The sequence below is a fragment of the Phaethon aethereus genome (assembly GCF_964289735.1).
Source record: "Phaethon aethereus genome assembly, chromosome: 7".
Classification (NCBI taxonomy): domain Eukaryota; kingdom Metazoa; phylum Chordata; class Aves; order Phaethontiformes; family Phaethontidae; genus Phaethon; species Phaethon aethereus.
Window position 1 is genome coordinate 9,139,340 of NC_138583.1, and position 25,133 is coordinate 9,164,472.

Below are 25,133 nucleotides of genomic sequence, written 5' to 3' on the forward strand. Positions count from 1 at the left end.
TTTTATGCTCCTATTCACAGGCTTATCTCTCTCTGCCATATCCAGAGTTAAATTTCAAGTTAAATTGTCTAATCAAGTTTAAAGCAGTTATGATACTCACTGCTGCAGCTCAGGCAAAATGCTGGCAAATGGGTAACAAACCAATTTTATTTATATACTCATAGACACACTTAATTTAGTATCCTTATTATGTCTTCTACTTACATAAATTATCTCTGAATGGGGGAAAAAAAAGGCAGAAAATTCCCATTCAACATTCATGGCTTTCATCTGTCACTGCTGGAGACAAATGGTAAGACTTGGAAATTGTTAAGTCCACACTGAGAAGATTTGGAAAAGGATGTGGTTTTTTTTTTAATTCGCCTCGTCACTCAAAACAGGCTGGATCATTACATCTGCAGCAGCGGAAGGATGGTGGAAAAGAACCTTAATACAGCCTCTGATTGGTAGTTACTGAGCATTCACAATCACTGAATTTTTATAGTTTTAGAATACTTAATGTTCTTTTTCTTTAGTTCTAAAAATGCAGAACTTCACAGTAGGGCAAGGCAGTACGTGCCTATTGATTTTTCATTTCACAGACAAACTTTATGTTATCCACAAAAGAAATCCTGAAAGGGTTAATTTGTAATCCACCCTCTAGGCATACTTACAGCTCACAGGAGTGAGTTTTATGAAACTAGACCAATCAAATAATAAATTTCTGGGTTCCTGTGACCTTGCTTACAGAAGTTTTGACTCTGATACATTCCTGCTATTAACCATTAACAATGGAAAAAAAAAATTAAGTGAAGCAGTATGATATACGTTTAATGAGGATGTAGAATCCCTACACATACATCTGTGTTTCCCATAGTTTGAATAGAATTAATCATTTGGAAACATTAAAAAGATGGGTTCATCCACAAAGGCGGTATACCAAACACACTCCAGTAGAACTCCTAAGCATGCAGAACTCCTGCAATTTGTAATCAGCAATCAAATCACACTCTCTTTCCCATAACTCCATCCATAACACTAATCTGCCACCTTTCACAGCATTAACTATGTAGCTTGCTGCACTATGCAAGCATGAAAAATTATCCAGCAGTCATGAAACAAATTCACAGAAAACAGAACCTGCAAATGACTGAATACAATGACATAACAGCCATCCATCAACAAGGAAAAAACTACAAATATTACAGCCATAATGAGTGTGATTGCTTGTACTCAGTGTGAAGTAAACTCGTGAAATATTCATTCAACTGCAATGATGTCCATTAATTCTGGAGAAATTGAAAGAAAGCAGTGCCAGATGAAACCCCTTTTTCTGCTGGAGCCATGAATGTATTCCTTCAGTAAGTATGGATGACAAAATATAGATGTAAAATATTACTATTTAGCTGCAATTTAGATTTGGATATTAGGGGGAGTGACCATTAAAGTAATATAAGAAGGCTCTTCAGATTGCTATTTCCCCTTCACGGGGTTTAGATTCAACCAATCTAGATACTTGTCCAATAGCTGGGCAAAAATTATTTATTCATTTTATATGTGGAAAAAAATGTAAATATCTAAACAGAATTTGGAATAAAGTGGAGGTCTGTTTGAATCGTCACTCAGCCAAACTCAGAGCTGTCCTAAGTAGTGGTGGCAAGTTACACAACCCCGAGGTGATGTAAATGTGCTTTATATCACACACCCCAAACATGCCAGCAGAACAACCGACAGAAAAGAGAAGAGATAAAATGGCTTTTCCTTGCATTACTTTAAAATCTCTTGTCAACTGTGTTTCCTGCTAAGGCTTTGTCCTTCTGTCCCTCAAGATGCAAATTACATCAGCTTAATGAAGTGTAACTTACATTTTCATGTAAACCCATTATGAATCCCCCTCAACATGGATACATAGATCTGCCCCTTTTGGCATCACACTGGAAAATTTCCAGTTGTACAGACAAAGACAAATCATCTGCCTCTAAGTTTCTTTGTACTCGGGGGTAAATCTTCAGTGTCTTTAAAGTCATGCTGTAGGAAACATGGACTTCTGATGCTTTTGGAGTGGGCTTTCAAAAATCACTATTATGCCTTTCCTTAAGCTGCCAACACCATTGCCGTGGATCTTCGAAAACATGTTCCCTGAGGATACGTAAAAAACATTAAGGCATTTTGGGCTGTCAGTTTGTACTTTGTAAATCTCATGCTTGTCCTTGCATCTGAAATGTTGCTATTAAGAGGTTTACTTTATCTGAGGATGAATCTCTTTGAATTTAATATGGTCTAGGTCTAAAACACAACACAAACAGTGGAATGCTTCTTAGTGATGGCTGCTTCCAGTTACAACTCTGTATGTTCCATCTGAAAGTTACACTGAAACATCCTAAGAGCTCACTAGTCTAGCTACCACATTCTCAGCTGAAGAGGTGACAGCTAAGTAGTTCAGGACAGCAGTTTCTTAAACCTTGGTTTCACAATGACTTGCAAAAAACAACGCTGCAAAACCTCGGTTTAATTTTCCAGAAGACATGCATATATTTAGAGATTTCAAATAAACATAATGTTAAAAGCAATGGAATTTAATAATTCCCAAAGAATTTAATTGAAAATACATAAGTGTCACTACTTCTTAAAGTCAATGCACTCACTTATGGCTCAATTAAAACTTGGTAGACCAACAGCAAAGTAAATAACAGGTCCTACTCAAAATCTATCTGAGGACTAGCTGTTCTCTGAATTTACCTCGAGCAGCAACAAAGTTGAAAACAGTTCAAGACACGTTCAAAAAATTAGATATTTTGACATTTATATGAAGAAAAATATCTTTGTGATGGGAGGGAAAGGTGATTGCAAACTAGGTGATACAAGCACATATTTTAGGGGGATTATACAAACAGTGAAGAAAACTAAGATTATATAACATGCCAAGCTCCTGAAGAACCTCCACCTCTAACACTGACCTGTGGCCCAGGACTGAAAGTTTGCTACAAAGAAGAAAGCCTAGATTCAGAGGCAATTGTTCCATTCATCCAAACTGGGGCTGTGCTAAGGCAACTCAAAGCAGCCTCTAGGTTGCTGCAATTTTTTATGGCAGGTAAGACACCTGGAAGCTTCTGAAGTTACTGGGAATGCCAAAAAGCACAAGGAAGCCCTGGTGATATCCCACAACCAGCAACTGGGAGGAAAGCCAGCGGAACAGTCGTCATGCCACTTCTATGTCACCACAATATTCTCCTACATTGACGTAATCTCACTCATCTATTTCACATAGATTGGGGTTTATCTGGGCTGCTGTCATGCAGAAGACGGTGCAACAAGTGCTGCACTGCACTGTCTTTAGAAAGACACACAAGATATTAACCAACCCCTGCAGTTACTTGTGTGAAGTGTCAGCTCCATGAAAACCTAGGAATTTGATAAGGGAATTGTGACTAAGGTTTGTGAGCCAGAAAATAAGCAAGGTGAGACTGTACCCACATAGCACAAAATTAAAAGCTAACTCTGGATCCTTAATACATTCTGTGAAGATACCTGAAAATCAGAAGATACCTAGATGAGGATGAGAGGCATAGAGGAATAAATGATAAGGTAAGGCAATTTTTGAGACCCTGAAAGATCTGGTTTACATTATACACAGATACCAATAGCACACATAATAAACACACCAAAAGCTAAACAAAATCTTGTAATACAAATCGCATTTTTTTTAAATTCAGGTCTTAGAATATATCCGTTGGGGAAAACAGAAAGTGTTTTTCTAAGGTTAACATTTTCAATACAATGAGAGACATTAGCTATGACCTTTTGAAGTAGAAATATTTGATGAGAGGGGATCCACTTCATAAAGAGCATCTAGGTACCATGACATAAGAAATTTTCTTACTAGATACTGATACTAACAACTGAAAACAACTCATTTAGAAACAGTAACTCCCATGAAATGAACAGAGGCATCTTTACACCTTCTGAAATGGAAAAATTTCTACCTTTCCCTGTCTTGATAACTCAGCTGGTTGTTCATATATCAGCTCTACAAGGGTAAAATATTAAGTTTGTAATTCTAGAAAACTGATACAGAGTGACAATATTTGAGTGCTTTAAATCAGATTGAATCCTCCAACTTACTGTGGAGGTATTTTATTTCCTCAAAAATTCAATAAAAGGGAGAATTATTCTTTCTGTATAACCATCAAACTTGACACGAAAGTACCAGGAAATTACATACTAGCCACACACTTTAAATTTAACTAAGCAAAAATACAGTATCATATTTTCCTTCTGAGCACTGGAATGAATGGGTCCCTGTCCAGCTGGGACTCACTCCTGTTTTACAGGACCAGGACAATATACCCCAACCAAGGAAATAATTAACCTGAATATCAAGAATTTCAGTGTTCACTGCCACACCTTGTTCAAGAGAGACAATGAAGTCACACAGAGAAAATACAAATGCAACGATATTTATAAAATCACAAGCCACGGAAGTGCCACTTCTCCAGGATAGCTTTTCTATTTCAAAGTTCAACTTGCTATCCATAACCACATAAGTAACATGTATGCTTTATTCGTGTTTCTTTTCACGTACAAAAAATGAGTGAATAGTCTTAGACTCTTAATTATCTCTCTTCTCTCCCCCAGAATCCTGGTAAACTAACTCCCAATACAGATTTTTATATAAGCATATTTAAGAATATTTTCTAAATAAGTATCCTTGTAAAACCATTCCTACATTAAATAAAGAGAGAATGTCTGGCTCTATAAATCCTGTTAGAGGGATAAATCCCTCTAAATCTTCTCCTTATTTCCGATACTACTGTTGTGCATTTTCTAGTAAAATAATGTGCACTCTGGCAAATATTTTAAAAAATAGTTTTGAAAATAAAGCATTACTGAGTTACAACTATAACATGCATATCTAGATTTACTGAGTGTTTTTGAAATGTTCGTATACATCCAGATTCTCTTGTTACTTGGTTTTAACTCAAGTCTTAATTTATCTGTTTCCCACTAATCTACACCATTGACTTCAGCAGGAATATTCCACGTTGCAAAACAAAGACAACACAACTAGACTCTGCAAGCACAACTGTGCCTTTAGTAGAGCTGATTTCTTCGGCAGAGAGGGTACCCCGAAACTCTGCCTACATAAAGCACCGAGCAATCTCCAGATTGCCTCGTTTCTGTATTAAAGAACTTCTCTCAGCCTCTTACAAAGGACTCAATTCTTCCTCCATCTCACATGGAGAACAAATGTACTCTACAAATGGTCCCATGATTCAAATCAGGAGCAGCCCAATATCTCAGTCCTGCCACTGACAGCAACAACTGTGCAGGCTCTTAGTTCCCACCGAGCAGCACCCTGCTCTCGCCCAAGCCTGGCTTCTCACTGCCTGCTGTCAACTACAGGACTGAAACCTTGTTCTGCAAGCAGCCTCTCATTTCACGAAGACGGCTCAGAGACCCAGCTGCTACCTGACAGGAGGTGTAGTACAGCAATGGAAGGACAGTGCACAGAAAGGCAGGCATTCAGCACAGCCTTGAAGTTTTGCCATTTACTTGAATACTAACTCAACTGGGATGCTCATTTGCCCTTAGCAAAAGCACTTGACTACCATGTATTTTGAAAGCTTGTGCAGATGAGACTTCAGAGGCTTCATCTCCTCAAACGTGTATAAGTATGTTTTCCGCTAACACCAATGGGAACACACAATGCAAGTGTGGCAAACCTGACAGCTAATAGTGACAAATAAAGAGCTACACTGGTATATTTTGGAAAATGATTATGCCATCAGAACTGTAGGGATTTGGTTGACAGCTCAAGCATTCTCTCAGTGGACACTGAATGCAACATTAGGTTCATCGGGAAATTAAGTGTATCTGTACAGAGAAGGTTACTATAATTAGTAAGCAGAAATCAAATAGTCCCATTATAACATTTCTGTGGAATATAAATTTTGGCTTAGATACAAAATTCTCAAGAGTGGATTTGTTGGGCCATATGTACTCCTTCAAAGTTAAAGATAATAAACCCCAAACATTTCTTTGCTTCTTAAAAATGACAGTAGATACAGGAAAAAGGAAAAAGCAGGAACAACATTCACTTCTGCAGTAAGACCACAGATGTCTGCGGAATTACACCTGGAATAAATTTTATACAAAAGATGCATCCTCTAACTCAAAAGCAAAGGGTACTGTCCAAAAGATTTTATACATATGACTTGCAATGATGTTCATGTGCAATACTGCTATGGTGCACTACTGTGGAAACCACTCATACTCTTACTATGCTAAAAAAGAAGAAAATACTAACAAAGACCAACATCAGCCTTGGGCAGTGAGTCTCCTCAGGCTCGCTTTTCATTCAGTGAAGAAGGGCAGTTTCCTAAACTGGAAAATCTGAGTACCTACCATTATCTCTCACATTTAACTTTGCCCTGGAGGAGTCTAATTCTTTTCAGAGACTAGAGAGGGAGGTCACAGAAGTTAAGAGCTAGCTGAAGTTACCCTTTGTAATTATTTCCTAAATTACATTCGTCAATTCTCATGACACAACAGCAACCTCTGCTGATTTGCAAGATTCCCACCAAGGAGAAACAAGAAAAAGAACATGGGGGAAAAAAGTAAGTATTACACTGCAGTCAATTTCTGAACTCCCATAGCAAAGAAATATACATCTCACTGACTCAGAAACATCCTTTGGACTGATACTTTAAAAGGGATAAACTTTTCAAGAATAATTTCCCTGAATTTCTGTGTCAAATACTTCAGTTTTTCACTGATCCCCACAATATTTTTTCTGAAAGCACTAAGAGGATCAAACATCTCAGAACCATTTAAGCTTGAATGTAAATGAATTTATATCCTGCTAGCTACAATTATTGCTAAATTATTTAATAACTGTAATTTAATTAATTTTAATTAAAAATCAAGAATGCATTCAATTGCATCTTTAAATTAGTTTCCCAAAATAATAATTTCCTCTTTTGTTACTACCATAAAGAAGCTTCAGATATATCACTGTGAGTTGTCCTTTGTTGTTATCAGCCAATTGTTCCAACTCGGTGCCAATTCTTTTCTTGGACTTTTGACCCGTCCTTACTTGAAGCAAAAATTTCAGTAACATTTGGTAACATCTTCGGGGGTACCTAAATGATTTAGAAGAGCCTTACTGAAATCAACAGGATTTGAGTTACTTGACAGCTTCTGAAAACTTGACTGCAAATATCTAACAACTCATACCTATGGCTGAAAGTGAATTGTGGATGCACACACGAGTTTCACAAACCCAAAGCATAAGACAAAACCTGACGGAAAATCTGATCAATGGCTAATATGGCAAGGCTGACCTTATTCTTTCACTCAGATTAAATTCTTATTTGGTATCCTGATTTCTTGGAAAGTATTTAGTATTTATACTTTACTCATTCAAAACTAAACCACATTTCCAGAATGTCAATAGCAGCCAAAATCCTAGACCTTCTAATAGACAGAGTACTAAAATGGAAATAGATGCAAGTATCTGTCGATACAGTTATATCTTTTTAGTGTTTCCCTTACTCCTTATGGATATTTTTGGAAGAAAATTTTTATGAAAACTGGATGCCTCTATGCTTCTATAAAGTACTTGATGTTCCACAAGGTTGGGCCACTATTACCACATTTTTATTACATGTAAGTTGAAGAGTGTTATCTCAGTAAAATGCACACATGCACACAAAATTTAATTTTCGCTGTGTTACAAAAATATGTGAGGAAATTATGAAAAAGGAGGAATTTCATTATCAGATAAAAATATACAACTGGAAGGTTGTGAATAATCATGGAGGTACACATTTCTTCGCTAAGTACCGGAAAAATTGTAAGACGCTAAAAAAACCACCTGGCCCAGAAGATTAAATTGACGTGCCATCATGCCTACTTTTCTCCTTATTCCCTAAGATACGCAGATCTGTTGATCCTACCATGCGCTAAGGACTAACCAAATCTTTGTGGTGGAGACCTGAGGACAAGTGGTGGGATCTCCTTCTATGACTCATGAATATCAAAAACAATTAAACTGAATTGGCCAGATAAGCTGAGCCTGAGTGCAAATAACATCACCAGACATCAGCATCTTGCTCCTCATCCTGTCTGCTGAGTGACTCATATATGCAAAAAGATTTATACCAATATACTGTTCCCACTAAAGTTCTCTTAGACTGCTTATACTGAAGACATGGTTTTATTTTTTACTGTACATTGTCATGTTGAAGCTAAACAATCTTCTCTGCAACCTTCTATGGAATGAGAATTGCAGTGTGGCAAAAAATAGCTACAGCTGCACTACAACTCCTACTGACACACCATTGCTCTTCATGCCTGTGACTGTCAGAGCTAGGCTAGTGCAATTCTACCTTCTTGAAATCAAACAGGACATTATAGTAGACCACAAACACTAAGCCATCACAATATTTACTACTAATTAAAGTAATGCTCCCATTTTGTTCAGTACAGCAAGCTTACAGTACATGGGTGGTAAGTAGCTCTTCTCAGCATGTGTCAACTATAGGATGCATTTTAAAAACAAATTTTAATTAAAATGAGCATTTCTCAGCTGCTGAAAGGGAAAGAAGGTAATAAGGGATGCAAAAGGTTCTAAAACATCTAGCTTAATTTAAATGTCATTTAAAAATTAAAATTAACTTTACAGCCACTTACATATACTAGGATTTGCGTATAATGCATACCTTCAGTTATACAGAATTCCCGATTTTGAAAGTAACTACATCAGAAGCACTACTGTAAAAGCAGATCAATTTATCACAAGTACTTTATTCATTTTCCAGGAGAAGCCTGCATTGTCAAGTAGTTATGCATCCTTATGAAATCCTGACCATACTTCAGACTGCACTCAGACCCATTTTGTGGTGCATTTTCAGAAGGATGCTCTCTCAGTACTGTTTTGCTGGAAAACAGGGAGTGACATTTTTCAGCAGACTCCCACGCTGTTGATTACTAAAGGGGCAGATTTTGGAGCGGGAAGGGATCAGGAGCTTCTTACGGCATGAGGTTTTTCTCTTCTGATGAATAAACAAGGACAGCTGCCTCTGAGACTGTGGAACTGCCTATGTCTCCAAGACTAACAACGAAATAAAACAGATCCCACAGATGAAGGCACTGACTGTATGACCCTGGACAAGTTGCTTGGGGCCAGATTCCGATCCAAGTTACACTGCTCTGAGTCGCTGGCCTAACTGCTCCAATGCTCTTCATCTAACACAGTGTAACTGAGGGCAAAGCACTGGCCTTAATCTTCGGCTGCTTTTAACATTAACTCTCTATTAGAGAAGTGAGTGGCCTTTCATGATTTGTGCTTTCGCATGCCACTAAACAAAAGAGAGAGACAAACACACACTTTCATTTCAGTTTATTACTATGAACCTCATGCTCATACTTGTTTACCTCATTCTTATTTGGCTGGCAACAACTTGTGACATTTATTGCAGCTGTGTCTTAACCAAAACCAAAAATGTGTTCTCTACTTCATGTTAAGTCATGTGAGCTCAAATCTAGCAAGGAAAGGCAGCCTTGTATTCACATGAGCTTTAATGTGACCTGCCAGCTTGTCTGAAAACTATGACTGCCTTGACCGCACAAGGATTTTTGTTTAAGATCCACTTTTCTTTCAAGCAAAAGGAAGCCCAGGGACAAAGGCAAAACTCATCACTTGAAGGGCAGCAGAGAGAACTCAAGGCTGAAGAACAAAATTTTACTAAGCAATTTTCTTGAGAAAGTAGGGAGCTCAGCATGAGTGGGCTTTTGTAACTCACTGGATACCCTGGCAGCGTGCAGCATGAATGAGCATTTCTTTACTTCAGTGCACTGGTAATTGCTGTGTGCTTTTCACACAGATCTCTTGTAAGGAATAGGACTTGGCTCTGTTTTACACCAGTTTGTGCTTTTCAACTGTGATTTGAAATGTATTACGTATTCACAATTGTTCAGGAAATTCTACTCTGTAGCTTGTACTTTTTTTATTTATTTCATTTTAATGCAGGTTTCAGACTTTCTCTCAGGCCCTGACAAATAAAGGTATAGGGGTTTTGAGAGCCTTTTTTGGCAGGAGCTGGAGTTGTTCTGTTTTGTTTCATTTTTAACTGGTTTCCTAGGGCAAGCAAACATGGTCAAAGTCTTTGGATGTGGGTCTGCCATAGCAGATACCATATAGACTGTGTGGGTTTATTAAAAGTCTTAACTATCCTGATGGCAATTCTAACAGATATCTCGTGTAGATTCTCTAATGAAGATTGTCTAATGAAGAGGACAAAACTCAAACTGAAATTTTGATGTAATTAAGTAAAAATTAAGCTAAAAGAAACCTATACCAATTCTGAACGATCAGTTTCAAATCCATTGGAACACCATGGTCCTCAATAGTTCCAGAATTATTTTTTTAAAAAAACACAGCTCAGTTGTGTATTTTAAATAGTTTCTGTTACAAAATCTTCCGTAGTCTTATCATTCAGGCTATCAAACAGTCATTGGATCGTAACAAGTGATCAATCATGATCATAGTGAGACAAAATGGAATTATTACCTGTAGAGGAATAACTGCACAACCTACTACAAATTCAGTAAGCCAACCAAGTCCCCTTGGGTACATTACTTAAAAAAAATTCATGTTTAGATTAGTTTTTCATCTTTTGGATTTACAGCATTTAAAAGCATCTCAGGTAATGCTTTCTAGCTCACACTCCCTACTATATGAGCTAAATATAACAAGCATACTAAGGTATACTGAAGAATTTAGTTTTGCTGTACAGCTTCCATCTCAAGTGCTGCCCACTTGCATTAGGGCTGACAGTCTCACCAGGCAGCCTAGGTGGTTTGCTGATGGTTTGCTCAAGGAAGCAACCCAGCAACCAGCTAAGCATTACAGAATATAAAAAAATAGAAAGGAGGAGAATAATATTTTATTTTTCACATACAGGACCTGATTCTGTCTTCCCTGCACTTGTACAGTTATGAGAAAGCACAGAGTACCGGACATGTTCCTACTACCACAGGTCATGCTGGGGAACCTGGCTACCTGATGTGTCACAAAACTTGAAATTAAACCCTCATACCCTAGACAGGCTGCTATACACAGATCCCTGTAAATCAAAGATTATTTAAGCAGCCCATGCTTCCTAAACAGGGTGACAAAGTGAAGTACAGAAGCAACATATTCAATGGGTGGAGGTTCCAAAGCATGGTACAACGCAGTTCACAGAGGAAACAAAGAAATGTACCTGGAGTTTCAGGTGCCTCCATCCAGGAGGGAAGAGAAAGTAACCTCTACACATGGGCAGAGGTGAGGCAATCCCAATCAATTGCATGTGAAGTCTTACTGCTCAAATCTGTCCTTTCATGAAGGGTTAGATGGTAACTGTGTCATCAGAGCACATATACCACTGGCTAAAATTCCAGTATGTTCCACAAGAGACACAGGACTTCTCTGTGATGTAATGGATTCAGAGAGCAGATAGGCTTGGGGATTTTCAATTCCTGTGATGAGAGATATGCCTTGAAATTGCACTGAAAGTGTAAATGCTAGAAATTCGTCAGAAACATTACCGCTCTGAAAGCCACATGTTTACTACTGAGCATTTATATTAAATTACCAGCATAAATTGCATCATAAAAGTGTAAGTGCATACTATTTACTTTATGTCATCAGATGCACCTTAGTAGCATTAAAATACAATCTGCTCCACACTCTGCTCTTAACTTTATCCCTTAGTTTATATAAACTAATGTATACATTCCCTTTACAGAAGTTGGATTAAAAGGACCAACGACACAGCATGAATAACCCCACTGATACTTGTATACTAGTACTTATGGCTGGCCAACATTGAAAGAGCCTTTTAACAACTTTTTATCCTGCTGATTTTGAAGTCCATATGTCTTCAACTATGAGTATACATAGAAGTGAACTGCAAAAAACCCCAGCATAGTCCTTTAAAAATGTTACTTCTACCCCAAAACTAAAGATAGATGAAATCCACACAAACTGCAATTTAAAGAGAGAAATTCCAAATTAGGTGCCTATCCATATGAAACAAGATAGAATATGCACAACAAAAGTTAGGAAAATACAGTAGTTGTAAGATTTTAATCATGCTGCATTACGAACGCAAATTTGTTTTTACACAGTCTTATTGAAGCCAATGGAACAGCTCGGGGAATAAATTTATGGCATGCTTCTGACAATTGCAAACTGCAGAATTCTTCTAACAAGAGTGCATTGATATACAAAGCTTAACACGGGAATTCCTCAAACTATGCTTCTCCTAGAGCTGCCAGCTGTGTCTGACTTAACAATATTGGAGAAATAAACTCCAGATGCCACTCCATACTTGGAACTAAAAGAGCGCAACTCTGATAATACTTTCTGTCATTCTGCAGGAATGAAAGAGTAGCGCCAAACTAGTGTTAAGGTTTCCCCTTTTTGGCAGCAGCTAGAACTGTCAAGGCTCAGAGAAACTGTTGTTAGGTTATAAAAACAGTAGAGCTAATCATTGTTTTTGAAAATATCCATGCAAACCAGCTTGTTCATTCAAGCATAAATAAAACAAGAACACTCTGTGAAAACAATAAAATAGAATTGATTAATGATCCAATTACAAACACTGCTGTGAAAACTGATCCAGCTACAAACACTACAACGAATTCTAACCAAACCTTCGGTGCCAAAGGAAATGTTTTCAAGGTCAAATAAAGGATGCTCCACTGTATAAACAAAACCTAGGGTAGAAACCACAGGAAGTGATCCTGGAGCACAGCTTTCTTTAGTTTCAATGTCATAGACATTATATTTGTTCATATTTTCCTCTAGCAGTGACGTATTTTATACATGTATCATATATTGGCAGTGTTTCTATCATTTTTTCAGACATGTTTATAAATTTTTGAAGACAGTAATCTGCAAGTAAAATGCTTAAAACTTCTATCAAAAGAGAAGAGAAAACATAGTGGATGATTCTGGGCTGTGTTCTAGCCAGAGTTAAATATAGCCTTCCAGGTCACACAAAGCACAAAAGGCCATGTGTGCTGGCAGCACGGCAGACGTACCTACTGTACCAAGTGGACTAAGAAAAACAAACACAGACTTTAAGGACTTTTGAAAATTACCTCCTCAGTTGTGGTTAGAGATGCTGGCACTACTTCAGCAGCACAAAGGTAACTGAAAACTACCTTACTCAGAAAAGCTGGGACCTTCAAACCTGCTATATAGAGGTCATGAATAATAAAAGGTAGAGAAAATTACAAGGAATGGGTAAAGGAGGAGATCTTTCTAGATTTTGGAGGAAAAAAATGGAAAATTAACGAGGCAGAAAAGTCCCAGAAGGAAAATGCAAGGTCAGAAAGATAAGCTTCAGCAAGCGTTTGGAGACAGTTGAACACAGCAATACCTGACTGGAACCCATTCAAAAATGAATGGTGAAATACTAGAGAACTCTAAATAAGAATGTGATATAGTCTCTCCTCCCCTCACCTTACATGACAAAAGGGATATTCTGCTTGTTCTAGAAACCATGGCTCTGGGACTAGGGACCTCAGTGGGAAGCTGCTGTAAAAGCTGAAGTGGCCTGTAGGGCAGACTCTGATCTAGATTATACAGGTATAACTGGAGGGTAAATAGCGCATTCGGAGAAGCAAGCTCAGAACATAGTTTATGAGAGATGGTAGAGCCATCAGAGTAGTAGACCGAGCAGAAAATTGCTACATCTAGTTTAAGATGGAAGATGAAACAGATGAAGAGGATACCAACGGCTTAACTCTTACTCAAGAAAACAGGTTTTGACTTTGAGATTTGTAGAAGATGAAATTTTAAGTGAGGGGTTGGCTTGGCATTCCTGCTTCTCAGATGCTGAAGGGAGTAGAATTTCTCTTCCCTAAATGATTCCTCCTGTCACTGTACTTACTAAGAACTACTGATTTGCAGAGCTGAACACTGGCTGGCAGAGGTGAGATTGATACATGGCAAAACAGCTAAAGAGGTCAGGTGTCTACTGGGCTACCACAGAGCCTGTGGACAGTTCCAGGCTAAATAAGCATCTTTATGAATGATCTGGAAAGAGAGATCATATTTCTGTATTACAGACAACATCAAAATAGAAGGAGCTGCAAGCACAAGATGTCTTAGGAACATAGGCAGAAAATGATAAAATGGATTCTGTTGACAGAACGCATCTGGGAACTATAATCTGAAACAAACACAAAAGAAGAAGGGACATGGGAGACAGTAATGTTTAAAAAGCCTTAATTATAATCAGCAGAAATTAACTACAAACCCCACATCATATATTTGAGTTTCAACCTAGCAATATCAGCGTATAGCACTGGGAGAGAACAGTGCTTCAGTATGTGAGTCTAGCATAATAATACATCAAGCATTTCAGTTGCTTTATAAAGGATCTAGAAAAGTATCAGTGACAAATAATTGAATCAATGGGGGCACAAATAGAATATCAGGCAAGATTTAAATAGCTCATAACATATAATTTGGTCACTGCTAGTCAAAATAGTTAATAATCAATTAGAAGATTTTAGTGGCATAAAGCTTTAAAAGGAGATGAGGAGGGAGGAAGGAGGAGGAAAAATAACTCTAGAATTTAAAGAATATAGAGGAAGAATGAGGATGACTACATTTCTTGACACAGGGATGTTGAATAGCCAGTTTCTGGCAAAGTCTTGCTAGTTATTCATGGCATCATAGCTTATGATGAAAAATAAGACAGGGTAAAATACTTGCAATGGTAAGCTGAAGTGAAAGACATAAGCAAATCATGAGTTTTCTTCTCTTCCACAATTCTAAAGAGCATTCATGCAGACTTTAAAATAGTTGCTTAGCTCCATTTAGTATTTTTCTGGGTCCTAACAGTAAGGAATATTACATGTGAAAATCTTAGTCTCTGGCAAGAATGCAAAGCTAAAACCACAATAGGTAATTTTCTTTGCAACAGAGCTTCTGAAACTATGTACCAGATTTTAGCTCCTACCTGAAGCAGCATTATTGCTTGCCACCAAAAAAAAAAAAAAAAAAAAAACCAAAAAAACCCCCACACAACTCTATTTTAAAGTTCAGACAGGTTAGATGAAATTTTATGGAAGAAATAGATTTCTTAGTTGGCCATTCCGTCATTCAAACCCTAGAAAAGTGATACAGTTTCCATTTCCAAGAGACCAAATTTAAATCTCCAAACTTACAGTTGGGAGAGGAATAAAAACAACAAGAAATATGCCTCAATGTTGTGTCCTATCAAAATATCACAGTTACAAGCACCTCTCTATTATGCTGGATACAAAAATATGAACCGTTTATTCCTGTGATCAGAACTCTCACAGTTTAAAAAAACCCAAACAACTATGCAAGTCCAACCATTCAGGATACTAAGAATTACTGCCAATTTGGATCTCTCAGTTGTCCTTCGTGTGGGAGTCTACCTAGAAATTCAATTTTTCCCTGTCTCTGAGACTTACAGGATAACATTTCAGAAATAGCAGTGATACTGCTCCATAATGCCAAAAAAGGGATATTAAGAATGCATCCATAGACTGGATGAAGCCACTTTACCCCTTCTGTTTAAGAGGCAAATTTGTACATGATATAGCCATGAAAACTCCCATTTACAAACTCCAGAAATATCTTTCAGAATGCTCCAATAAATGCAGCATAATAACAAACTTCTGAAATAAATAAGAAAACATGACACATGCTCAAATAACATGGAAAGCCAAAGATGGAAATTGTTTACATAAGACAGAAATGGCATCTTAGCTTGCATGATGTAATGCTTTTATACAAGCTTGTTAGACTAAACAATTTTGATGGTGTCAAGCGTTTGGAAGGTGATGAAATTGATTTATGCAACTGAAACTGGCCAAGACACCCATTCCAGTTCTGATCCTGATCCTGATCCCCAAATACAATCTTCAAATATATGAAGCAAACACAGGAAAAAAAAAAAAACTTTTAAAACACTTACTGGGATTGTATAGTTCAAGCCATCAATAGTTAGCAAATATAAGAATGAAGCATACTTGAAAAACCTTAAATTGGCCCCTTTCTTTGTTCAGATTATGATATAGTCTTTAACTGCATGATTACGTACTATTTTTTCCACATAAATTCTGACTCATTCAGCATATATAATGAATAGTGTGTACATAATGAACTATTTTTCTTGTAGCAGCTATTTGCTATTGTTCAGTGTGTAGTCCCAGGACTTATTTGCTACACATTATTCATATTCTGCTCTGAAGAGAAAATTATGAATTTCATCATGGGTTTTTCCATGCACCTCATGGGTTTTCCAGGCTACTACAGTGCCTGGCTACTTAACAAACATTCATTAGTTTATTTTGAAAACATCTCTGTGAGGGGAGGCAATAATACTCCTTCCATTTTACACATGGAATACTGAGGCACAGAGAAGCTAAAAGATGGTTACTAACTTTCAGTGCCTATTTAAGGTGGTTAACATCCCTTTTCTCAAAGCATTTAGCACCATGCTTTGTATTTTCAAAATACTACTCTCACTGATGTCAGCTGCAGCTGATGACTCTCAGTACCCCTGAAGCCCTGATACCATGGTACGGTTCTTTGCTGGCAAACGAACAAGTAGAATTTGGTATCCTGGGGCCATGTGTGGCTTTGGAAGATGGCATGTGCTGATAGAATCATAGAATAGTTTGGGTTGGAAGGGACCTTTAAAAGTCACCTAGTCCAACCCCCCTGCAGTGAGCAGGGACATCTTCAACTTGACCAGGTTGCTCAGAGCAACCATACAACCTGGCCTTGAATGTTTCCAGGATACACACTGACCTTTCTCCAGCTGTCACACCAAAGCATGGCCACTTCAGCACTGATCCTTGAATGTGTTCCTGTCCCACCCCTTCTTCTACTCCCCAGTCACACTTCAAAAGTCCTGCTCTTCATTCCCAAGGCTGTCCTTTCAGTCCCAGTCTCCTTGCTCAGCCAGTCCCAGTTCCATACATTTACTCCTAACCTCTGTGGTCCACACTGGCCAGTTCCCCCCTCCACGTTCTTGTACTTTCTGTCTCTTCTTTGCAGACAAGTCTCCAGGTTTACTCTTCACAGGTTCCCAATTCTCATTCCACCCTCATTCATCCAATTCATCTAATCTGGGTGACCGCCCCCAGTCTTACTTCCCTGAGCACCCTGCCTGAACTTGGATTACCTCCCTTCCTCCTTCATCTTCTTTTCCTGTTCTCATTCAGGGTCATTTTGCCCACTTCTGCCTTCCCATTTAATGTGATCCTCACAAACATCCCTAGCTTCTAAGTCTTTCCTGTTCTTCCACCCTTGACCAGCCACTGCCTCAGCCTCTATTAGTGCCTTCTGGGCCAGTTTTCCTGCCCCTCTCCCCACGCTGTGTCTCCCAAGTTCCAACATCCTCGTTGAAGGTTTGTTGCTCTGCTTTTCTCCTTTCTGTGCTTTGATAGGTATCCTCTGCTTTCCAGCAGTCTATGCCAACTGTAAGAGCAGGGAAAGCAGATGACAGCATCGCTGCTCTCACTCGGGCAGGACCCCAGCAGCCAAAGTGCAGTATCTGTAAGGGGAGCGCTGTGCAACCACAATGTGGAGCTTCAGGAAATTCAGCCGCTAAAATGTAAGACTGTTCTACCAAGTCTGTGAAAAGCACAGGTTTTTTAAAATGCTTATGATTTTCTGAAGTTAGATATATTTTCATAGAATTGGCCTGCTCATGACACAAAGGGCATCCATCTGCTAAAGGTTTAATCACAAATCCTAGGTAGGGCTAATACAAATGTTGTGAAAAGGTCACCAGAATTTTTAGCACAGATTAAACATTCTTTCCTGGCCTACGTTTACAGAAATATGGCTGCAATGCTCAAATACGACAAAGGAAAATAACAAACGATACACTTTTTCCCATACACAAAGTGAGTTCAGCAGAGTTCTAAGGAACTACATGTTAGACTGTGCAATAGACTAATACTAAGTTGTTCTAGTAGACCTACCTAAAATAATATGAAAAAATAATGCAAGATGCATTTGTAAACAGTGGAGAATGCTGAAAATAAGAACTGATAATTGACTTTATAACATTGCATTCACTTTAAACCAAATCTTAATAGGTGTTTTTATTTAAAAAAAGAAAATCCCCAAAATGCATACATTTGTCTTCTTTTATTTGACATTTGTAAGTTTTCTAAATGGTCTTGATTCGTTAAGAGAGATGACAATGCTTCCAAAAAAAATGACTGGAAAAAAACAGAAAAAAAAATATCTTAAAAGATCTGAATTGTTGTGATATTTTTAATTGCTCGCTCCAGTTCCTGGATTTCTGGCTCTTACATATACCTCCATAGGAGGTATAACCCAGGTTTCTGAATACAAAATATTTCAGTATTAATTCCCTCATCTTAGAAAACAAGAAAAATATGTTATTTTCTGCATAAATATTCCATTATTGTTTATGTTTCTACTGCCTGCAATTCCAAACTAAGTGTGCTGCAGAATTTATCATAGTTGGATATGTAATGTTGGTTGCCTTTACAGTTACTACATCTAAGAGATCAAGGATATGAAAATCTAGCATATTTTTAATTCACTACAGATAATATATTGATATTTATCACAAAACTTGGATTAACCTCAGTGATGCCAACATATCACCTTAAGAACTAAATCTTTTACAACAAAGATACCCTAAAATAAATCATAAGTATTTGTAATATAAATACACTAAGCCCATGTACACAATTAGGCATCTAAACGTGTTGCATGTACGTTTGCACGCTTACCTAGAAAGAGTAACATCTTAACCTTTTCTTTCTAGTTTTTATGTTCCCATCAAAACAAGCTTTTTGATATATAAGTGCCACCTGTAGGAAATACTGAAGTATGCTCAAGTGCAGTCTTGTGCCAAATTAGGCACTGAGATGCATATCTTACATGCCCAATATGGGTGCCTCCTTCAGAAATTCAACCATGTGTTGTAGGAAGCTACGACCCGTATGACAGTGGCTTACTTGAAGATTTGTTTGTAAAGCCAGATCCACAGGAAAGTTGTTGTTTTCCAGTGAAGCTTATTCAAAAGGGTATTAAAATTAAAATGCTACATTTTTCCATTTGCTTGCCTGTACGACACTATTCCATAGAAATCGAGCAGTCCTTTAACTACAGTATGTTGAACCAAATAGAGTCTGCAGGGATTAACATAGAGTACTTCACTACTATTACTTGGGGTAGACAAATATGAAGGATTGCATATCTATTTTAATTTTTCTCTAGTGTTAATAGAAAGAAATATACCTGAAAAAGTGTTTTAACAAAAGAACGGTCTACCCTCCACTACTATAAACATAGTTCAGTTTCTCTAGGCCGTGAGTTAGACATGAGTGGATGGAAGTGCACATTATATCTTAATTCAAACATCAAAAAATTCAAAGAATTTCCAATGCAGCTACAAAAATAATTACTCAAAAGACTCTTCAATACCTTTAATTTTCTTGACTATTTCAAGAAAAATATAGATATTACAAAAATCCAGCATTTAAAATGTTAAGTCTGCCTAGGTCAAAGAAGTAAGTATTTCATCACAGCTAATTTGTAAAAAACAGACTGACTCTTTCTATAACCATCACCTATGCTCCAAAAATACAAACACAACAAGGAAATAGTTTCATTAATTCAGCTGCACTATTCACTGGCACAGTATCTCCATTCCTCAGTATATTTACCAGGTAACATATATTCCACATCCAAAGCACATTTTGCATCCAAAAAATGAGAAGCTATTTTTGATAATTCAATGTCAAATGAGAAGATGAGAATAATCTGGTATATGAGCACAAATTATATGCCACTCTACGATGAAATAATTTTTCGCTGTTTGGCTATCGGTTCCTCTGTTCAGTTCAGTTCCTCTGTGCATAAACAACAGTACTCTCTTCTACCACGATCAGCCTCCAATGTTGCTTTAAGCATGTACATTTGTTCTGGCTGTCCCTCATCACCACCTTACAACTGTCTGGTTGCTTCCACCCAGGTAATCTTTAATAACCGCACCTGCAATTCTAAAAGCAAACTTCATCTGTTCGCCCGTCTAGCTGCGCCTTCCGGGGCAGGACTGCCGCTGTGTCCGGGCACCGCGCTCTGGCCCGGCAGGGCAGAGGCCGGGCCCGCCGCCGGCTCAGTGCTGTCCGCGGTGCTGAAGCGCAGGGCCCGGCGGCCCCGCCGCCTGCCGCTCCCTCTGCCCCCGCGCCCCGGCCCACCCCCCGCCTCACCGCTCGCATAAGCGACCGGCAACAAGTCTCGCCGTTAGCACACGCCGGCCAGCAGATCCGTCCGTGTATTTTAAGCACAGGAACTGCCCTACAATACAAAGGAGTTTTGGAGATCACCCACCGGGGCCGCTGCCCCGTCACTAGCTCTGGACTCTCTGCAGCGCCTGCTCTAGTTCTCCTTAACGCCTCTCCCGGAATAAACCCCAGCGTCCAGCCCTGGCAGGGCTGTGCAGCAGGCTCGCCCAGGGGGAAAGGCACTGCAACGCCAGGGATGGCTTCCCAGGGAGCGGCGGGTTTCCCTCCCTTCCCTCCAGCAAGGTGCAACCTTCTCTTTTTTCTTTTGTTCTCAGTGGCTAGAGGGTGGCGGCGGCGGCGGCGAGAGGGGTGGGGAGCACTCGCACCTACAAATACATGGGGGATAACAAAGGACCATACGCCGCGGGGATTAATTTGCATTAGCATCCATGAGGGCAGCAGCATCTTGCGTCTGCAGGGATTAGCCGCGCCGAGCCTGGACTTACCGTCCCTATCGCAGAGCTGAATCGCCTCCAGGCTCAGGTTCTTGATCACCTCCTCGCAGGGGCTAGTGGGGCTGCTCATGGTGTGCGCCAGGCGCGGAGCCTCCATCGCGCCCCTCGCCGCTCCCTGCTGTCGCGCCGTCGGGGCTGGGGCCGGGGCTGGGGCTGGCCGGCTCCGCGGCGGGCGGTGCAGAACCGCGCGGCAGCGCTTCCCGGCGCCGCCCGGCTCGGCTGGGCTCGGCGGAGGCGGGCGGGGAGCGGATTTGTCACTGCAGCGAGGCGGGGAGGGGGGCAGCAGAGAGGCGCGCGCTCATCGCACCCCGGCCGCCGCGTTTAAAGGGGCCGCCGCGTCAAAACGGCGGCTCGCCCCGCTCCCCCTCCTCCCCGCTTATGTAACGGCGGCGGGGAGCGGCGCCGCGGCCCCCCGAGCTCCCCCTGCCCGCCACCGGCAGTCTTGCCCGGCCTCGCCAGCCGCCTCGCCCGGCCCTTCCCCGCCGCCGCGCTGCCCCTCACAGCCCGCAGCCCCACTCGGGCACGCACCGACCCCTGCACGCGGCGACCGTTAGTAACGGCCGGCGGGAGGCGCCGCCGAGGGCGCGCGGCGGGCGGGCCCGGGCTCCTCCCGAGGGGCCCTGCCCTGCCCGGCCGGGCGGCACCGGAGATCCCGGGGTGCCGTCCCTGCGAGCAGCGGGCCTGGGCTCCGCCCGGCCGCCGGCGGGCGCAGCTGCCTACCCCCATCCTGCTCGGCGGCGTTGGGCGTCGTATTTCGAGGGGTTCTTTCGGCCGGACGAGAGCCGCCTCAAGGCAAAACCCCCAGCGACCCACGGCTACCCATTTCCCCTCCCTCAGCACACGGTACGCCACCACCACCGCTGTACATAAAGCACACCAAACCGCGAGCGCTGCCTGCGTTCACTTCGACCCTTCAATGACACAAGAGCTTGAAGAAAGAAATATTAGCCCTTGCTAAACTGATCAAACAAGAAAAGCCGGCAGAAGGTTATGGGTGGCAGGACAGGGCACAGGAATGAGTTCTTTCTGGCTACCTGCACGCTTTTCTCATGCTCTTTTTGTGGGAAGGAGAAATAACCCGCACTGTACCTACCAACCTTCTGTGAAAAGTAGGATTCTCTTTTTTATCAGAGAGAAACTATTCCATCTCAGTTAACAGCTTCAGGAACAAGAACGGGGCCAGAAAAGGAGAAAATTTAAATAAAGAGCAACAGGAGAATAAATTAAAACCTGTGTGGCACTGCATCACCCGTGGGTGTGGCAGCTCAGCTCCCTCCTCACCACAGGCCGCAGGGTGGGCAAGGGAGCAGCCTCTGGGACTTGGGAGCTGAGGGAGCACAGCGCTTTCTGCACTTTACAGATCAACTTTGGGATCAAATTCATCCTGCTGGGGTGGGAACACCAGCCTCCAGATAAAGTGGTTTCAGCCCATTTCCTACCACATGTTACAATAAGGATTCCTGGCACCTTTGTTGTTTCCCTAAACCGAAATTGGCACCATTTGGCCATCAATTTCGAGACACCAGCACTGGCTGCTTTGAGAAACACCGGTTCATTGCACACAGGCCCCCAACAAGCTTGAGGCCGAGAGGTTTCTTGGCCAGCAAGTCCAAAGTACTCCTAAAGCTCCTGTTCCCCTTTTTGGAGTCCCAAGAGCCACCCAGTCTCCTCCCAGTCCTCACTGATCCAGCGTGGTAGCAAGCTCCACGCACAGCCAGATGTTTGTCACTCAGAGGTGGCTTTCCACTGGACTTTGGGGTTATTCTATTCTTTATGATGGTTTCTAGGGACACTAATCTGAGGAAATGAGCTCTGGCATTACCTTTCACAGAGCTGCTGCCAAGTGCTGCTGCCTGGGAGAAAGTAACAGGTTTTAGGAGCCCTGACTCCTACAGCACCTTCAAAGATCTGTAGTGCAGCTTGGGGAGAAAGCGCAATGCTGAGCACCCTTCCCACGCTGCCTCCTCTTCGCCCCCTCCCTTCCTCACTCCTATTTTTTCTTCCTCTTTGTCTCTGCTGTTTCTTCAGCACGAAGGAAAATGTGTGCAGAGGGGTCAGACAGAGAAGAAATGGAATGAGTGGGAAGGAAACCTAAAGGAAGAGAAAATAAAAAGGAAGCGATAACAAACAGGGAGGGAGAGTGTGAGTCAATGGGGAGCTGGGGGGGGAGAGGAATATATGAATGAACACGCAGACAGAATGAGGACAAATGTAGAATCCGAGAGGGAAGAAATGAAAGTGGGTGAGACTGCATTCATCAGGTTTTAATTTTGTCTCTGACAAGTATTCATTCCTTGCACAGAAGCAAACCTTTCTCCTCGATATTGCAACTGTTCTTAGCACACACTCATCTCCTAGATAAGGCTGGAAAATTTCTTTCTCTGAAGACAGTATATTTAGTCTCTCGGCCTTATGTTCCACATTCATTCCTTTCCACAATGTGGCAGACACTTCAGCAGCTCACACGATCTTGTTACTTTTTTGCTACAACATTATATAAAGTCCATTTGAAGCAGACCCTGTTCTTGAATACTAGGAGAATTCCCATTTTGTTCTGCCTCTATTTTACACACCTTTCTACCCTCTACTTTTTATTCTATGCAACTGAAATCAGGTTTTTAAGAACGGATGGATTTTGCGTAGCGCTCTGAAAGCAGACAGCTTTGGGGGTGTTGCCATTCCTCCAAGGCCTCTCATTCCTCAGCTGCCTTATAGTAATAACTCCTGGCCGAGCTATATCTATTTATCTCCCCTTACACCTTTTTTTTTTTTTTTTTTTTAAAGAAAAAACTGGTTAGTCTACAAATACTGGCAGACTTCAGTGGAAGAGTAGAGCAGAGAAACCTTTTCCACAGCTCCGCTTTTCTGAAGCATGAAAAAAGCCGGACCTGCCTGAGACAGAATTTTGCAGAGTCACACTTCAGACTTCATGCTTCCTTCAGCCAATCGCTACTCCCATCACCTGGGCTAGGGCTCAACATTTTTTTAAAGCTCAAATTACTCCCAGATGTGATTCTCTGAAATCATTCTGTGGTGAATTTAGTCCTAGGTGTTTCAGTCTCAAAGCACGCGATACTCTCTTGGTGTTTTTCTTACCTGAAAGAATTGTACTCTGCTTGTCTTAAAAAAGAATAGCATTGTCTGAGGCACAAGTTACATTTGTGCTAAAGGATGACAGGCAGACTCTCAGCCTATAATCAGAAAGTTTATTCTGTGATGGATTATCCCTGACAGCGTTTAGCAAAAAATGTCACATATCACAAATGTGGGTCAACATTATGTAATGGGATGTCTGCCAATGGCAGCACAACATTAGAGACAGCAGTGTGTCATGTGTTTAGAACTGCAAAAGCTTGCAAAGGTTTTGCCACAACAGCAGCCTTTAGTGCTTTCAACATTGAACAGAGTATTACCAATTTCTGTAGTTCAACAAGAGTGGATCTGTTATTATTGCAACCTCACATAAGGAGAGAGAAGCATCATTTTCTAGCACGACACATGCAGCACTCAACACTGCTTGGTCAGCACTGGATGCCAGCAAGTCCAAAGTACTCCTAAAGCTCCTGTTCTGTGACACACGCCTCTTGCCTGCTAGGTTCACAGTGCCTTAGCCTGGCATTCACAGCCTCCCAGGTAGGTTACCAAGATCTTGCTGCAGGGCTACCACCCTACAGCAGACAGACAGAGAGGCAGGCAGCCGGAGAAGCGTGTGGCTTCTCTCCTAAAAGCCACAACCTCATTCGAGCCATAAAAGCAAGAGGAAAAGGTGCTATGTGCTCCTCTCCTCCCCACAAACCAAGCCACACACCATTACGAAGTTCTGTCCTGCCTGTGCTCCATTTTGGGAAAAGGGTTCTGCAGCAGCAGCAGAGTACAGCACAGAGCTGCAAGGCAACCCTGTTCTGCCTATTTGAAAACACTTTTGTATTTCACACTAGCAGGTTTTTATTTGCAAGTTATAAAAGAAACCTCCTTTCTCAGACTTCAGCAAGGCTCAGAGTTCTAGCTCTTTCTTCCCACTTGGGAATAAAAGAGGCTTGTATTATTGCTCAGTGGACTGTGCAAGCAGAAGGCAGAAAGGCTACAGACAGTTTTCAGGAAAGAAAAACAAGAGCAGAAACAAAGACAGCCTTCCCCCACCCCCCTTAATATGTCACTTTTGAGGATAAAAGCAAAATATTAAAAGTCAGCTAAATAGAAGGGTCAAAACCAGTATCCAGCATTTTAGGTCAGTCCTAAGAGGAGCATTAGCAACTAACTCCTGAAGTTTCATGGAAAAAAAATGCTTTGCAATTTCACAGTCATTCTTTGTCTTCAGAGGAC

The 25,133-nt window shown here is 40.8% G+C and overlaps 1 protein-coding gene across 1 annotated transcript in view; it reads right to left on the reverse strand.

Moving 5' to 3' along the window:
- The window catches only part of PHYHIPL (phytanoyl-CoA 2-hydroxylase interacting protein like), a 36,408-nt gene extending 15,297 nt beyond the window's left edge, over nt 1-21,111 (reverse strand). The window contains exon 1 of the mRNA XM_082002518.1: nt 20,802-21,111. Coding sequence (XP_081858644.1) covers nt 20,802-20,907 — 106 coding nt within the window. The 5' untranslated portion in view covers nt 20,908-21,111. The remainder of the gene's footprint in view (nt 1-20,801) is intronic.
- Between the last annotated feature and the right edge of the window lie 4,022 nt (nt 21,112-25,133).